Source organism: Sciurus vulgaris (genome assembly GCF_902686455.1).
Source record: "Sciurus vulgaris genome assembly, chromosome: 14".
Lineage (NCBI taxonomy): Eukaryota > Metazoa > Chordata > Mammalia > Rodentia > Sciuridae > Sciurus > Sciurus vulgaris.
Genome location: NC_136475.1, coordinates 29,735,797 through 29,752,484, shown reverse-complemented (window position 1 = coordinate 29,752,484; position 16,688 = coordinate 29,735,797). Strand labels below are relative to the sequence as shown.

The following is a 16,688-nucleotide window of genomic DNA, read 5'->3' as shown; positions in this document are numbered from 1 at the left end:
CTCCACACTGCCATTCACATCAGGTGACTATTGTGTTCTCACCTTCTCACTTAAAGGTGGGCCCTCAAGACAGGCCCTGTGTGACAGGGAGGAGGCCCTGCAGGCTCTCCCTCCTCTGCTGCCACCAGCTCTCCTTTCTAACAAGGTCAGTGCCAAAAGGAGCAGTTCCTAGTGGCAAATGGCTGAGTAAGACAAAAGAGGTCCATAGTGGTCCCTGTGCTTTGAAAAGTTCATCCTATAGCAGGGAAACTGTTTTACTGTCCCAGGCAGAGATGGTCAGACCCTGTTAGGGCTCAAAGGCCAGAGGGACAGGAGACCCAGGAAGGTGCCAGGATGGAAATGTTGTCATGGTAAGATGATGGGGTAGTCCAGAGCACTGGGGAAGGCCATTCCAACAGTACTGAGAGCTCCCTCAGTGGCCAGGAAACTCAGAGCCTAGAGTGCAGATTGGCTTTCCTCTTTCCTGGATCCTGCCCTCATTTCCCAGAGTCAGCTGCTCTAGTTAGCTGCAAAAGAAGCTCTCGTTCTGCTGGAGGCCTTTGAGCACCATGTTCCCTTGGCCTGGAACATTCTTAACCCTTTACACACCCATAACTCTATTTGCTCAGTACTACTACTTTCAGGTAAGGTACAGGGGTGATTGGGTTGGAAAGATAACTTCTGACCAGGGAGGAAGCCCTTTTCCTGCTTGGGTTCTGGCCCTCATTACTCCTAATGGTGGCATCCCCAAAGCAGCCTCCACATTCCCTGGATGCCTGTAAAAACAAGGGTGGACAAAATTCTCTTATGTCCTCAGAACCTGTGTTTGTACATTGGAGAGGCTTTACTGGCTCAAGGGGTAGGCTAACAGGGAAAAGAGAGATACAGTAGAACCTCAGACTGTGGCACTCTACAAGATAAGCAGGAAATTCTGCCATGAGATCAGAGATAAATGTGCAAATTCAACAAAGGCTGTGCAGACAGTGTGTGGTGTTGCCAGCATTAGGGAGAAGCGACAACAGGAAGCAATGGTTCCTGGAGCACAGGGACTCTCTCGACAGATGGGAATGTTTGGGGATTTGGTAAAGATGTTGGTGGCAGATCGTGAATGTTAATAAATGTTGGAAACAATTACACTTTTACATGGGTTCATTTTAGTAGACTTCATCTAAAATATTAAAAGAGTTTAGACAAGTCAAAAACTCTCAAGGAGGATATAACAGTTAGAAGGAGCAATGGTGTCAAGGGGTTTTCTTAGGGAGAGAGTGGCTGTTGTGCCTAGTGGCAATGAGTATTGCCACTTTGATCCCAGATTTACAAGTCAGGAAAAGGGCTCGGAGAGGTGAAGACATAATAGACATGTAACTAGAATTTGATACCTGGTCTGTTTGACTCCTAAATCCATACTTCCATCCAGAGGCAGCCCTGCCCTCAGAGCCAATCTGGTTGTAGGGAACCCAAAGAATAGACATTTACAGCCTATCTGTAAGACAAGAAATTGCAAATTCAGAGAGGAATTCTTGGAAGGGGCTTTGCAAGGGGGGGACTTTGAACCTTAAGCCTAGTAGTTTACTCTATATATGTCTTCCCAGTACCTGTGCTACTTGGAATACACAAGCTGCCTGTCTGTTGTTGGATCATTCTGCACACATTCACTGAGTACTACTAGAGGCCAGGCTTGTTCTGGGAACTCAGGATACATCAGTGAACCAGAGAAAATAGCCCCTGCTTGGTAGCACTTACTAAATAGAAGAACAAATATGTACCCATAGCCTATCTTCAGTGTGCTGGATGGTGATGAGCAAACTTGGAGTGTAGGAAGGGGACAGGAGTGGGCAGGTGGATAGCAGTGGATTGCAACTCTTAGTAGGGTGGTTTGAGTAGGAGTCGATGAAAAGGGGCCTGGCACACAACCAGTGCCCGCTTGTGAGTGTCAGCAGGGAAGGGATTCTGGGGAGTCTATGCAGGCAGGTGACCCACTACCTCAGCAGATTATCTAAAGACTCTAACAAGAAGATCTAGGGCAAAGGTGAGCCTCAGGATGAGCAACTGATGAGGAGATCTGGTCTCCCTCCACAGAAGGGCCACACTTCCGTGTGCCCAAAAGCCTTGACCCTGATGTGCAGCCACAGAAAGAGTTGTGCAGCCCAGGCTGGCTAAAGAGGGAAACTGCCCCAGGCAGGGTGTTCCCCAATGCTGTCTGGGTGGACACTGAGGGGTGGAGGAGATATGCTGTGGTTAAACGGGCAGAGGAGCTCAGGGGCCGGCAGGGGGCTTAGGAATGGACATCAGGGGAGGGATGTCTGGAGCTCACGGGCAGGTCAGCCCAGCCTGAGAGCCCAGACCCAGGGCCAGCTCCTCTCCAGGAGCCCACTGATGGCTCCACCTATGAGTAGTTACATGCACAAGAGCGTTGGCACAACTCAGGCCCCTCTTTCTTCAGGGGACTGAGTGGGTCCTTGGGGATGCCTGCCCAGCTGGATTTTGGAAGGGTGCATCTGGGGATCAGAGGCAGGCACAGATAGGCCAGCTGGTCTGAGTAGTGAGGCCTGACCAGTGCACGTTTTCTGGCATTACTCAGCAATGGCTTGACCCTTCTGCTATTGGTTCTTGGCCTGGCCAGTGTTCTGTCTTGTTCCTAAGCAGGGTTTAGCTGGTGAAGAGCCTGAGTGCAAGGAGAAGTGAAAAACATAACCCCAAGCATCAACCACAAGTACCTGAAGTAGTTCAGTGGCATTTACCCTGATGCAACCATTGCTTCATAGGGCCTTTCCAACCTATGACATACCTAGCCCTTCCAGTACCTAAAGGAGGACTTCATGTTTTATCTCTAGCTCTGTTCAGTTAAGACCCCACCAGGGGAAGACCCCAGGGCCAAAGTCCCACAACTCTGCAAGGGAACACAGCCCACTGGAGTTGCAGTCCCCAAGCCCACTCTCTTGGGACCCCAAACACCCAGGACTCTCTTCTGGAAAGCACCCCTGAGTAGCCTCTCCACACCTGCTATGGTTCCTTGGGTGCAGAAGGGAGCCAGCTGGTCATGAGCAAAGGGTACCTGGCACATTGCCCAGGAGAGTATGAAATGAAAGTGCTCTTTGCCTGGCATGCACAAGGCACCTCAGGAAAAGAAAAAGAAGAAAGCAATGAAAGTGCTCTGAATTGCTCTTCCCAAATATTGTGGAGTGCCAGGAAGCCTCTAAGAGCTTCTGCTGTGGCTGAACTGGATGCCAGAGGAACAGAATGTTCCTGGCTATGGGAGCCCCCAGAGCAAGTCCTCTGGCTACAGAGAAATGGAATTGACAGTGAAATCTCCTCCCAGCACAGAGAGCCTCTCTGCAGGGGCAGGAGAGAGAGAAAACACTTTCATCACTGGAGAAGCATTAGCCCTCCTGTGGCGCTCATTACACGGAAGACCTAGTAGGTCGCGAGAAAGAACAGCGGTCCTGTAGTACAATGAGCACACACCCACTCCACGATGACCTCACAAACACTGACCAGTCCCTCCAGTAGAGGACTCCCCAGCACCACTGGTCACTCTGCATTCATCTGCATTCATCTAGGGCACCTGCTCATCTGTTCACCAAGTGGCTTTAGGCAAAGAAAAGGGATTCCAATCTTCATGATTTGCCTCTTAGAGCCATGTTAGGCTCCTCCCTCCTCCAGAGACCAGGAGGCAGGGCCCTTTCTCCTCTGATGGTACCACTGTGAAGCAGGCACCCAGATCCCTGAGAGGAAGTCCTGTGGTTAAAGCTGGCAAAAGGCTTATTAGCTATTAAGGTTTGCACAGGTCTTAGAGGGACAGAGGAAGTTTTACAATGACATTTTCTAAAGACAATGCTCTAAGAAAAGGGAGAAAATGGAGGGATGTGTGTGTTTCTTGGGTCTTGAGGCTTGAACACATGCTCTCATGGATGCTAAGCTGGAGCTCTAGTACTGAGCTCCCTCCAGCCTCCTTTTCTTTTCTTTTTTTAAAAAAACAAGTTAGCAGAATCCTTGTTTTCATTTTCCTTGGCTTTTACTCTGGCTCTGAGAGCAGTAGACCAAGACTCCGGGGTCCAAAACCTGGTACCATGGAACCAAAGATAACAAGGGGAAGATGTCACTCTTTCATAGCACCTCCTGGCACCAGCAACAACAGAATCCACTAGCTGAGCATTGTGTATGGTGGGTCCATGTGTTCCTTTCTAAAGGACTCTAACCTAGGTGGGAGGAAGGGAGGGAGGCAAAGAGGAAACACTGGGGACTGAAATGGAGCAACTACATTCCATGCATGTATGATTATGTAAAAATGAACCCAGCTGATTTATGGAACTATAATGCACTAATGAAAAGATTTTTAAGGTTTTTCTCAATGGGTTTGCTGCCAGAACACAAGTGTTGTGAAAACCACCACTAAATCAAAGCCAAAATGGGAAAGGAAAAGACTCATATCAACATCATTGTCATTGGACACACAGATTCATGCAAGTCTACCACTATTGGTCATCTGATCTACAAATGTGGTGGATCAACAAAAGAACCATTGAAAAATTTTGAGAAGAAAGTTGCTGAGATGGGAAAGGGCTCATTCAAGTATGCCTGGGTCTTGGATAAACTGAAAGCTGAGCATGAGAAGTGGTATCACTGTTGACATCTCCCTGTGGAAATTTGAGACCAGCAAGTATTATGTGACTATCACTGATGCCCCAGGACATACAGACTTTATCAAAAACATGATTACAGGCACATCTCAGGCTGACTGTGCTGTCCTGATTGTTGCTGCTGGTGCTGGTGAATTTGAAGCTCGTATCTCCAAGAATAGGCAGATCCGTGAGCACACCCTTCTGGCTTACGCCCTGGGTGTGAAACAACTAATTGTTGGTGTTAATTGTAGGGTGGTGAGCCACCCTACAGTCAGAAGAGATACGAGGAAATCATTAAGGAAGTCAGTACCTACATTAAGAAAACTGGCTACAACCCTGACACAGTAGCATTTGTGCCAATTTCTGGTTGGAATGGTGACAACATGTTGGAGCCAAGTGCTAATATGCCTTGGTTCAAGGGATGGAAAGTCACCCGTAAAGATGGCAGTGCCAGTGGAGCCACACTGTTTGAAGCTTTAGATTGCATCCTGCACCAACTCATCCAACTGACAAGCCTTTGCATCTGCCCCTCCAGGATGTCTACAAACTTGGTGGTATTGGTACTGTCCCTGTGGGCCGAGTGGAGACTGGAGTTCTCAAGCCTGGCATGGTGGTCACCTTTGCTCCAGTTAATGTCACAACTGAAGTAAAGTCTGTTGAAATGCACCATGAAGCTCTGAGTGAAGCTCTTCCTGGAGATAATGTGGGCTCAATGTCAAGAACGTGTCTGTCAAAGATGTTCATTGTGGCAATGTTGCTGCTGACAGCAAAAACGACCCACCAATGGAAGCAGCTGGTTTCACTGCTCTGGTGATTATCCTGAACCATCCAGGTGAAATCAATGCTGGCTATGCCCCTGTACTGGATCGTCACACAGCTCACATTGCTTGCAAGTTTGCTGAGCTGAAAGAAAAGATTGATCGCCATTCTGGTAAGAAGCTGAAAGATGGTCCTAAATTCTTGAAGTCTGGTGATGCTGCCATCGTTGATATGGTTCCAGGAAAGCCCATGTGTGTTGAGAGCTTCTCTGACTCTCCTCCTCTGGGTCGTTTTGCTGTTCGTGATATGAGGCAGACAGTTGCTGTGGGTGTCATCAAAGCAGTGGACAAAGGCTGCTGGAGCTGGCAAGGTCACCAAGTCTGCCCAGAAAGCTCAGAAGGCTAAATGAATATTATCTGTAATGAATATTACACCTGCCACCCCAGTCTTAATCAGTGGTGGAAGAACGGTCTCAGAACTCTTTGTCTCGATTGACCATTTAAGTTTAATAGTAAAAGACTGGTTAATGATAACAATACATTGTAAAATATTCAGGAGGAAAGGAGAATGTTTTGAGGACCATTTGTTTGTGTGAGTGTGTGTGTGTGTGTGTGTGTGGTGTGTGTGTGTGTGTGTGTGGTAGTTTTAAGTTATTAGATTTTAAAACCATTACTTTTTAATGGAAAAAACTTGACCAAAAAATCTGTCACAGAATTTTGAGACCCATTAAAACAAAAGTTTAATAAGAAAAAAAAATGTTAAAAGATTCTAACTGAGGGAGTGAATATTATATTTTACAGCCCCTGGGGCTGGGTCGTTCATTTGCCCTACTTACTTACACAGGCCTCATTGGCAGCCAGTCTCTGCCACAGGCAAGTTCTGGATCATAAGAACTTTTGTATCCAGGCCACACACATGCCCCTTATGTATTCATGCTGACATGATCTGAAGCAAATGCCCACTTCCAGTCAGCTTCCCAAGAGGCTCTGGGACTCCTCCCATAACTTAGTAATGACAATGAACTTGAATCATGAAGTCTTCCAACTGGAAGACATTTCACAAAACATCTAGTTTCAGAGTTTGGACCTTTGACTCACAGACACATTCACAGAAGGAACATAGAAAATGGACCCCACAAGCTGGATCAGCCAAATCAGCATCTTCAGCAGAAGGGACTCTACCTTGAAGTTAGCTGGCCCTCAGCTTCCTTAAAGCATCAACCATGAAGCTGAGGACACAGGAGAATCTGCCCCTGTATTGTTCTCTGAGGCTGCCCTCTGTTCAAGTGCAGGACCTTTGCAAAAACCTACTGCACAGGGGAACCCCCAACTGCTAATGGCTTCCCCACCTCCACCCCACACCTCTGCCTATCTTCATCTCCATGTCTCCATCAACTAGCTGAGAAAGGATTTGTCTCCTTATGGCAGCAGGGAAGCAAGGTCAGCAAAGTCTGACCAGACATGCTGCTTGTGCCACTTTGGGGGCCCTAGGGAGCTCCCAATCCTGTAATTCGGTCCTGGAGTTTCCCTTGGATTTGGGCTGTAACCTCCACCAGGAGCCCTGAGACTCAGGTTTGCACAGAAAGGAGGAAAGAAGGACAAACACTGTGATCCGTTCTCCTTGCACAGCATGTGAATGCGCTTATGTCTCTGAATTGGGCAATTAAAATGCCACCAATGGCAATGCTCTCTAAATTCTATACTGATGAACAAAGGAAATGATTCTCACAGGTTAATGTGACTCCCACATCTTACTGAGGCTGCTCTTGTCACAGTTTAAGCTCTGAACTGGAAATGACGATGATTGTGGGGAGACCGGGAACATGGACAGTGCATAAACCTGTTGCCTTTCACCTTGACTTAGGTTTCTGGCTGGTTACTATCACAGAATCTCACTAGAAGCACTCACCTGCATGCTCGACTGAGTTCACACTAGTCACAATCAAAGGCTATGTGATTTGTGAGCAATATGCACACCTGTACCTGGGGGCCTCTTTCCACCTCAGAGGCTGCACTTGATTCTTGGGGAAATGTGCTACCATTTCTACCTCCCTGGATATATTTTCCACATACGACCCAAGAGAAGCACACACCATAACACACACAAGGTGCATGCGGACTGATCTTTTTGCTCCCAAGCTAAAAGCATACGTATGGCTCAATCCTCCTGCAGTAGAGTCCATGCTATATAACCTGGTTGTGGACCTGCATGACCAGGCCCCTGTTGCCCTCAGCCACTCTCTCCCTGGGCAGGCATGTCTCCATGCTTCTCTAACACACGTGCTTTTGTTTGGCCTCAGGACTGCAGGCCTCTGGACCCTCAGTTTGAGAAGCTCCGATCTTGGCCTGTGGAGGCCCACTCACTTTGGGTCATGACCCAAGATTCTTCCTCAAGAAGCTGCATTTTCCTCTCTCCCACTGGACCACCCATCTGTCTCCACTTCCCAGCCCTTGTCACAGCTGTGAGGCCATTCACCTGTCCCCGAGACACCCATGCTCTTGAGGTGCTCCTTCAATGTAAGTGCCCTCAATGGCCACGTCTCTGCTCATCTCAGGTCCCCAGTGGCCCCTGGCCCACAATAAACATGAGTGAAATACCAGTAACCAATGCTGGCTTCTGGTGTCATCCTGCTCAGGCAGCCATGAGAGGAGAAAGTCAGGGATGGGAGTGGTCTGCAAGGATAGGGCGCATGGCACAGTTTGAGCTCAGTTTCGATATTTCCCTTCCAGAGAGGAGAGAAAGTTGCACAGAGAAAGAATTTTGTTCTTCTGATTTGCACTTGCATGTCTTAGTGAGGTACATCCTCGGCTAAAATATGCAGGAAGTCTGCTGACTCCAGCCCTGAGCAATCACCAGAGTATTTGCCCATGGTCAGCGGCCTGTCAGCTGAATGTCACCTGTACTGCTGGCCGCTCTGCAGGGACACCTGAAGACCAGCAGCTGCAGCAGGAGCTTTGTGGAATGAAAGAAGGAAGAAGAGGAGAGACCGAGGAGGTGAGCGTGGGAACTGCCAAGGATGGATTTTACCTGGACTAGGAAAGCTTGGGTGGGGAGAAATCCAGCTGTGAAGCACCTTGTTGCTGAGCCAGAGGACCTCGACTGCTATGGGAGACCCCAGGGTGAGAGGCACAGAATCTAGGATATTAGCAGATATGAGCAAGGATCAGAATTAGCCTCAGAGTGGGTCAAGGATGCCGGATGAGATGCAGTGTGGCTTTAAGCAAATAGGAAGTGGGTGGCAGGACTCCCACAAGAGGCAGATCACTCAGCCATTCCAGATCCTTCTTTCCTGGCAGATTTTTTACCTAGGGCTAACAAAGGTGTGTGGAACTTGGACTCCCTTCTCCATCACAAGCCAGATCCAACACCCTGGAGTTTATGATTAACAAGTATCCAAAAGCCAGGTGACGTGGGCAACCAGGTCTCTCCCCAGAAGTAGGGAGGGTGCTGGACAGTCTCTCCTGGATGCCAGTCCTAGGCTGAGGCCTGAGGCCAACCTGGACCCCCGTGTCTCTGTGGTAGTATGCGAAAGAAAATGGGTGCAAGGTCAGGGGTCTAAGCAGGCCTAGAGTCTCGTACTTGGTAGAAATCTCAAGGCCAGGATGATATGAGTGCTTAGTCGTTTGCCGTCTCAGCAGTCAAACCTCTAATCAGGCAGGAGGCTTTGCTGAACCTTGTGCTTAGGAACACGGATTCCTCCAGTATGAATCCTGGATAGAATCCAAAGGGCTGGGAAAATGTGGTTTGACTGCCACAGGGGACCATCCTCATGTACCACGAGTTTAGAGAGCCCACAATGGGTTAATGAGGGGGAAGGGGAAGGGACTGCATTCATCACAGCTTTATTGGAGTTATCTATGAAATCTTCAGAATAAATCTAGGAGGCAGCTATTATTTTTCCCTGTTCTGCTGATGAAGACACACAGGCTCAGAGAGCTTTAGCGACATACCCGATTCCCCACAGCTAGAGAGGGAGAATCCACGGTTCAGATCAGGTGTTGTGAGGCACACCATTCAGCAGGGTCTCTGTGGTTTCCGGAGGCCTGGTGACAGAGGGACATTCACATGGCTTCCATCTCTTTTCCAGGGTTGCCTGGAAGGTCTTCAGGCAGGCCTAGCTGCCTCTGCTGGACCTTGAGTCTGCACACACAGAAGTCTCCCCATGGCTCCTGATCACATCTGCAAGTACCAGGAGAGTGACCACAAAGTGTCCTGGCCCTCTTCTCCAGTGGGGAGACTGAGCACATCCCTGCCATGTTCTGCTACATGCTGATGCTGCCCCAAACCTTCCTGCTCTTACTTGGGATGCCTCTCACCCAACTCCTGGTCACTGGCTCCTGGCTCCTGCCATCTTGTCTACTGTTGTCCTCCTCATTTTCCAGGGGCACCTTTCTATATACTCCTGGAAGTCTCACGTGGCCCTGTGTTTGCACACAGACCTGGCTGACATCACCAAATCCCACATGAGTGTGTGTGGCTCTGCTACTGGGTGGCTGAGTCAAAGGGGCAGGTATGGGCACAGTGAGTGCTCTCCTGGTGGCAGGAAGTAACTGCAGCTGCTTCACCTCTCAGTGGTCATGGAACACTGAGATACAGGATCGCAAAAGGCCTATCAGGACTCTCTTCCACTTTGCCCAAGCCCAGAGCTACGATAAAATTGTTCTTTAGGCTACCATGGTATGATATAGTGCTGTGGTCATTACCAGAATATGGGCTTCCCGAAGACAGGCCAGTCTTCCTTTGGACGGGTTGGAATTTATCAGCCATTACTAAGTTTCATTTAAGGTACCGTCTCCCATCTGTTCCAGAAGAGGGACTAGGACCTATTTTCTTGTGTATCAGTCAGGATCTGATCATCTCTACTCTAGTAACAAGCAAACCCTGACATTTCGGTGGTATAAACAATAAAAGCCCATTGCTCTTGCACAATTGAGTCCAATGTGTTGGATAGGTCTCTGCTTCAGTCTTTTTGGATTGTCCCCTTTTGAGTTATCTATTCACAAAACAATGTTGCATAAAACCAACAGAAAACAATAATACACATACATTATGCTTTAGTGCCTGCGGGAAAGCAGGTTCTGCTAGGCTTGGCTGGCAGCACATGGGCCTCAGGTGGCCTTTTCTAATGTCCTGGGTTGAATGAAGTGCCAAGGATACTGGGCTGCATCCAGTTCCACCTTAAGCAGGGTTCAAGGTCACTGCAGAACAGCAAAGCCTATAGCAGAATGGAGAAATAGCTTTTCTGAGTTCCTGAAAGTGTCACCTGTGAAAACTTCCAGGCTAGGAGGGAGAAATGGAGTTGGCTCTGTAGTAGAGCAGCTGCAGAGTCACAGAGCACAGGGGTGGCATGAAGCCCCCTACTGTGTGGGTTGAACTGGGACAGTGACTTGCTCTACCTCCACTCCTTCCTGGTCCCTGGCTCGTGGGAAGAAGTTGGGTGAGAATGGAGGGAGGCAGGTTTTCATGGGAAGAACTGGATATGGAACAACCCTCAAGGTGCTGCCTGAACCCAGTCACAAGGGCCTACACAACTGAGGGGAGGTCAGTCATGACACTTCCTGTTTGTCTAGAAGACCACATGGGATTGGCAAGTAGACCAGATCTGCTATGCTTAGGAATCAGTCAGAACCAGACTCTCTAAATGCTGAGGGAGTTTAGAATTCCATAGGTGCCTCAGGCCTGATTTTGTCATCCTAGAAGCTTCCGACACAGGGTGAGTTGTGTGGTGGTTCGGTGCTGATGTTAGCAGGGCTGTCCCTCTGAAGCTCTCACAGGTTTCCCTCGACCCAGAGGCTGAGCTCCTGCTGCTCCAGGGAGTCCAGGTACCCCTTCGTCAGGTCTTGTGACCCTGGAGCAGTTTGGAGGTCATTTCCCTCCGTGGTAGCGACTTCTGCTCATAGCCCATTTCCACTGAGACAGGCAGGTCATATCCTGCCCCATCCTGCCAACAGTCCCATGTCACAGGCCCTTTTCATGTAGGTGGAGATCTTTGCCATGCCATGGGATCGTACCAAACATAAATAACTGGTTATCCACAACCCATCTGAAATCTGCCCCCTCAATGCAACTCTAAGCGCTGCTGGCATTGATGGCCAGCTGCAACACTCTATGATAGCACACCCCCACCTTCAGGTCTGCCTCCTTCGTGCTTCTCAAATCCTCAACTATCCACACAGGTGTTGGCCTCCCCTGCTATTCACATCAGGTGTCTTTTGTCCCCTGACCTGTGATGTAGCTTCTTAATGTTGGGCCCTCAGGACAGTCCCTGTGAGTTGGAGAGAAGGAGGCCATGTGGTCCCTCCCTTTCTCTGCTGCCAGCAACTCTCCTTGCCCAGCAAGAAGTGCCTCCAGGACAATTCCCAGTGGGCACAGAGCTGGCACAGACATGAAGAAAGTCCACAGTGGTGCCTGTGCTTTGAGAGTTCATTCAATAGCAGGGAATGAGTTTTACTCCTCCCAGATGTACATGGTCAGAGGACAGGGGGACAAGGAGGTCAAGGAAGGGCCCAGAATGGAAAGGGTGTCATGGTAAAGGGACAGGGGAGTTCTGGGCACTGGGGATGGCCATCCAAAGACACCACCCCAACAATGGTTAAGGCTCCCTGCAGGGACCAGATTCTCTACCTCTGGAAACTCACAGAAAGAACTTCATCTTGGCCTTATGCTCTAACTCCTGTCCTCACTCCCCAAACACAGTCATCTGCTCTAGTTTGCTCAGTAAGGAAGCTCCATTCTGCTGGAGGCCTATGAACACCATGGAACAGTCTGTCTTTCTCACCATCCCTACCTTGGTGCGCTGAGTACCACTGCTTTCAGGGGAGGGATGACTCCTTTGGAAAGTTCACTTCTGACCATGGAGGAAGCCTTGACTTGCCTGCATTGTGACCTCCTTGGGATTTAGTCTGTTGCTCCTCACAGTTGGGTTCCCAAAACTGTTGCTGCATTCCCTGAATACCTGTTGAAAACATGGGTGGACAGAAAGCCTTTAATGTTCCCAAGACCTGTGTTTGTGCATTTGGGGGGGGGGTATTTCTGGGTCAAGGAGTGGGCTAAGGGGAAAAGGGAGATGCATGTTGTAGAGTACCTCAGACTGCAGTACTCTACAAGATAAACAAGGCATTTTTCTGATAGGAAGTGTGCAAATCCAAAGGTGATTATGCAGACAGTTTGGGGCGTTGCTAGATTTGGGAGAGAAGTCAATGGGGAGGGATGGCCCCAGTAGTACAAGGTCCCTCTTCAGCTGAGGTGGATGTTTTGGGATTTGATGTAGGTGGTGGTGGCACAACAGTGTGAATATACCAATGTCACAGATTTTACACTTTGTCGGCTCACTTCATGTCACATTGTTATCATCTAAAAAATTAGAAGCAAAGTGTTTGAATGTCTCTGAATCCATAAGGAGCATCTAAAGATTAGAGAGAGCCATGATGTTGAAGTTTTCTAAGAGGTGACTGTTGTGCACAGAACCAGTGGACGCTGCCCTTTGGCCCCAGATTCACAAATCAGGGACAGGAGTCAGACAGGAGAAGACACATATTGGAGTGGAGTTGTATTTGAACCCAAGTCTGTTTGACTCCAAAATTCATATTTCCACCAAAAGGCAGGTCTGCTCTCAGAGCAAATCTGGTAGTAGGGCGCCTGAGCCTATGGACTACCCGAGGAATATAAAGCTGCAAATCCACATAAAGGATTCTTGGAAGGGGCCTGTGTTAAGGAGGGAGGGACAGGGAAGCTTGTTTTGTGGCTCCCCAGTCAGTGAACCTCTTTCCAGTTTTTGTACAACTTAGATTTCATAAGCTGCACCAAGTTTTTGAGGCAGTTTGGTGGCCTCATCCCTGGGGCTATGGCTTCCCGGGACCTCTGCATCGGACTCCATCCCAACCCCTATGGTACCGAGTGAGGCATCTATGTCCTGCCTCCAGCTTCACCCATTTCACCTACACCAGGCTCCTCAGAGGACCCCAAGCCCTTAGTCAGTGCCACATTCTCCACACAGATTCATGCCCTGTGGTGTCACCGTCCCCAGGCCTCCACTTGCACGAGGCAGCTGTCTACTGTTGGGTGCCGATCAGCTGCTGTCAGCATTGCCGGTGCTGGAAAGGACCCTGCAGCCCCACAGCAGGGTCAAGAGCATTGCTCAGTGAGTGAAGGCAGGAAAGGAGAGGCTACAGAGGAGGCCAGTGTGGGGAGTGCCAAGAGTGAATTTTACCTGGACCAGTAGAGCTGAAGTGGGGAGAAGCCCAGCTGTGAAGCACCTTGTTGCTGAGGCCAGGGGACCTCATCTATTGCCTGTGATGAGAGTCCAAGGTTAGTGGCACAGTCCTCAGATCCCAAGGTGTGGGAAAGCACTGGGGTGGACTTGAGAGAGCACTGGGCGTTATGTGAGAGATGCTGTGACCTGAGGTACTGGACTTCCTAAGGTGAGGAGCCATGGACTGGGCTGGATCTTGCTGACCCCCACAGGCCAATTTCCCGGTTAGGAAGGTGAATGGCTTGGGCACTCTGCTTTGTCTCAGCCCAGCCCTTACCCTTGGGATTTATGATTTTGAAACATTCATGAATCAGCCAATGAGGTGGCCACCCAGATCTGCTCTCCACAGGTGGGCAGGCCCTAGACAGTGTCTCCTGGATGCCAGCCCAAGGTGGAGGCTGAGGTGACCCTGGGCACTCTCAGCCTGGGGAAGTTGGTGAGTGGAGGAGTGCATGATTGTGGGTCTCAATGTGGTAATGGAGTCCCAAAACTTTTTAGGGATCTCAAAGCTGCATTGTTCTCTGTGCTTGGCCCTCTGCCTTCTTGGCAGCCTACTCCTTAGCACTTGGGAAACGAGATTTCACTGAAACTTCTGCTTTGGGAAAAGGATTTGTACAATATATACCCTTGCGTGGGGATTCCCAAAGGTCTAGGGATAAGAGTTGTGATTGTCATAGTGTGTCATCTATTTGTGCCAATATATTCAGAGAGCCCATGATACTGTAGTAATGAGGTTGGATGGTGCATAGTTTGCAGCTGCAACTAAAATACCTGAGAAAAACAACTTAGAGAAGGAAAAACTTATTTGGGCTCACATTTTCAGAGGATCCAATTCATGGTCATCTGTTTCTGAAGCAGAAACAGGATAGCCATGGATTATGGCAGAGGCAAACTGCTAAACTACAGGCAGCCAGAAGCAAAGGAGAGAAAGGAAGGGGCTGGAGGAAAGACAATTCCCTCTAGGGCACGCCCCCAGTGACCTACTTCCTACAACTAGGTCCCACCTCCCAGTAGTTCATTTAGCTCTTCATGGTTTAGTCCATTGATAAGGCCAGAGCCCTCATGAGCCTAAAAGTCCTGCTCCAAACCTTGCTGCATTGAGGACTATGCTTTCAATACATGAACTCTGGGGGAACATTCCAGATTCAAACCTTACTATGCCCCCCCACCCACACCCACACAAGCACTCAAAAAGTTCCCTTCAATGGAATAATCCATTGATAGTTGAATGGACTACTGGGAGGCGTGTCCTAGATGGAGGAAGTAGTCACTGGGGGCGTGCCCTGCAAGGGGTATTATCTCCCAGGTCCCTCTTCTCTCTCTCTTTCTTTCTCTCTTGCTGGTCCTCTATCAGTTTCCCGACTGCCTTGAATCCATCAGTTTTCCTCCACCACAAACTTCTGCCTTGATGTTTCTGCCCTGCAGCCAGCTGACAAAGGACTGAACCTTAAAACCGTGAGCAAAAATTAATCTTTCCTTCTCTCTTGTCAGGTATTTTGGTCACAAGATGAAAAGTTGACTCACACAGAGGGGTGGGGTCTGTATATGTCAGTGCTTATATAAGTCATTCTTTTAAATTTCAAAACAACTGTTGAAGGCTGCTGATATTTTACCCTCTCCTGCAGATGAAGACAACAGAGGCTCAGAGGTTAAGAGACATGCCCAAGGACACACTGCTAGAAATGGGAGGAACCAGGGTTTCATCAGGTGTTTTCTTTTCCTGCACCTCCTCCCGGTGGTGCTGGCCTGTTTCTTTCTGGGTGATAGTAAAGACACATATTTGAACTGTCTAAGTTCCCGGGTGGCCGGGGACACTCACGTGACTTCCTCTCTCTCCTCCAGGGCTTCAAGGAAGGCGTGCATAAAGGTTTAACTGCCTCTTGTGGAAACTGAAGACACAGAAGTCTCCCCATGGCACCTCATCCCATCCGCAAATACCAGGAGAGTGACCGAAAAAGGGTCCTGGACTTGTTCTCCCAAGGGATGGTGGAGCACATCCCCGCCACCTTTCACCACACACTGAAGTTGCCACAAACAATCCTGCTCTTACTTGGGGTACCTGTCTCCCTACTCCTGGCCACTGGCTCCTGGCTCCTGGCTCTTGGATCCAATGTCACTCTCCTTGTGTTCCTATGGCTCCTGGCCAGATACCCTTGGAGGAAGTATGTGGTCACGTGTTTGCACACAGACCTTGCTGACATCACTAAATCCTACCTGAGGGCCTGTGGCTCCTGCTTCTGGGTCGCCGAGTCTGGGGGACAGGTGGCAGGCATAGTGGGTGCTCTGCCAGTGGAGGACGCCCCCTTGGGGAGGAAGCAACTGCAGCTGCTTCATCTCTCTGTGGCCTTGGAGCACCGAGGTGAGGGGCTAGGGAAAGCCCTGGTTATGACTGTCCTCCAGTTTGCACAGGCTCAGGGCTACAGTGAGGTTATCCTTGATACTAGCATAGTACAGCAGGCTGCTCTGACCCTCTACCTGCGCATGGGCTTCCAGAAGACAGGAGAGTACTTCTTTAACAAGAGCTTTAGACTAATGGACATTTCTACCATTCGTCTAATGTACTACCTCCCATCTGCACAGGAAGGAGACCCATGAGCTATTGTCTTGTGTATCAGTCAGGATCTGATTGACAGTCCTGTAGCACAAAGAAACCTGGCATTTTGGTGTAACAAAGAATGCAAACTCATTGCTGGTGCACATCTGAGTCCACTCTGTTTGATTTCAAGGTGGTTCTCCATTCTGTGCTTCTAGGTGACAGTGACTCATTTGACTCCCACCACAATTATGTCATATAAATAAAAAGTCAAGACAATTATGCAGACACACATTGCTTATATGTCTGTGGGCCAGTAGATTCTCCTGGTCTCTGGTGGGTGGCTCTCTGGGTCTCAGGATACCTATGGAAATGTCCTGGATTGACTGCAGTGCCAGTGACACTGTACTTCATCTTGTCCCAGCAGGCCAACTGTGGCAGGTTTCAAAGTCGCTGCAGAGCAGCCAATGCAAAAGGAGAAAGGAGCAAAGATGTTTTTATGTCCATGCAAGTGTCACTTGTGGAAACATCCCAGACTCAGGGA

At 49.2% G+C, this 16,688-nt stretch overlaps 1 protein-coding gene and 1 pseudogene across 4 annotated transcripts; both read left to right on the top strand.

The window, feature by feature from the left end:
* Positions 1-4,372: 4,372 nt before the first annotated feature.
* On the top strand, positions 4,373-5,784 carry LOC306644444 (elongation factor 1-alpha 1-like; annotated as a pseudogene). The gene has a single exon. The product of its transcript is annotated as an elongation factor 1-alpha 1-like (transcript).
* A 2,253-nt stretch (positions 5,785-8,037) lies between these two features.
* LOC306644464 (putative N-acetyltransferase CML1) lies at positions 8,038-16,423 on the top strand. Of its 3 annotated transcripts, none has more exons than XM_079111481.1 (2): positions 8,038-8,354; positions 15,454-16,423. In XM_079111481.1, exon 2 carries the CDS (start codon positions 15,523-15,525, stop codon positions 16,204-16,206), a length of 684 nt encoding a protein of 227 aa, XP_078967607.1. In that variant the 5' UTR covers positions 8,038-8,354; positions 15,454-15,522; the 3' UTR covers positions 16,207-16,423. The 3 variants fall into 3 exon arrangements, with proteins under 3 accessions (XP_078967607.1, XP_078967606.1, XP_078967608.1); XM_079111480.1 differs by lacking the exon at positions 8,038-8,354 and adding an exon at positions 14,619-15,066; XM_079111482.1 differs by lacking the exon at positions 8,038-8,354 and adding an exon at positions 15,139-15,318.
* Positions 16,424-16,688: the final 265 nt, after the last annotated feature.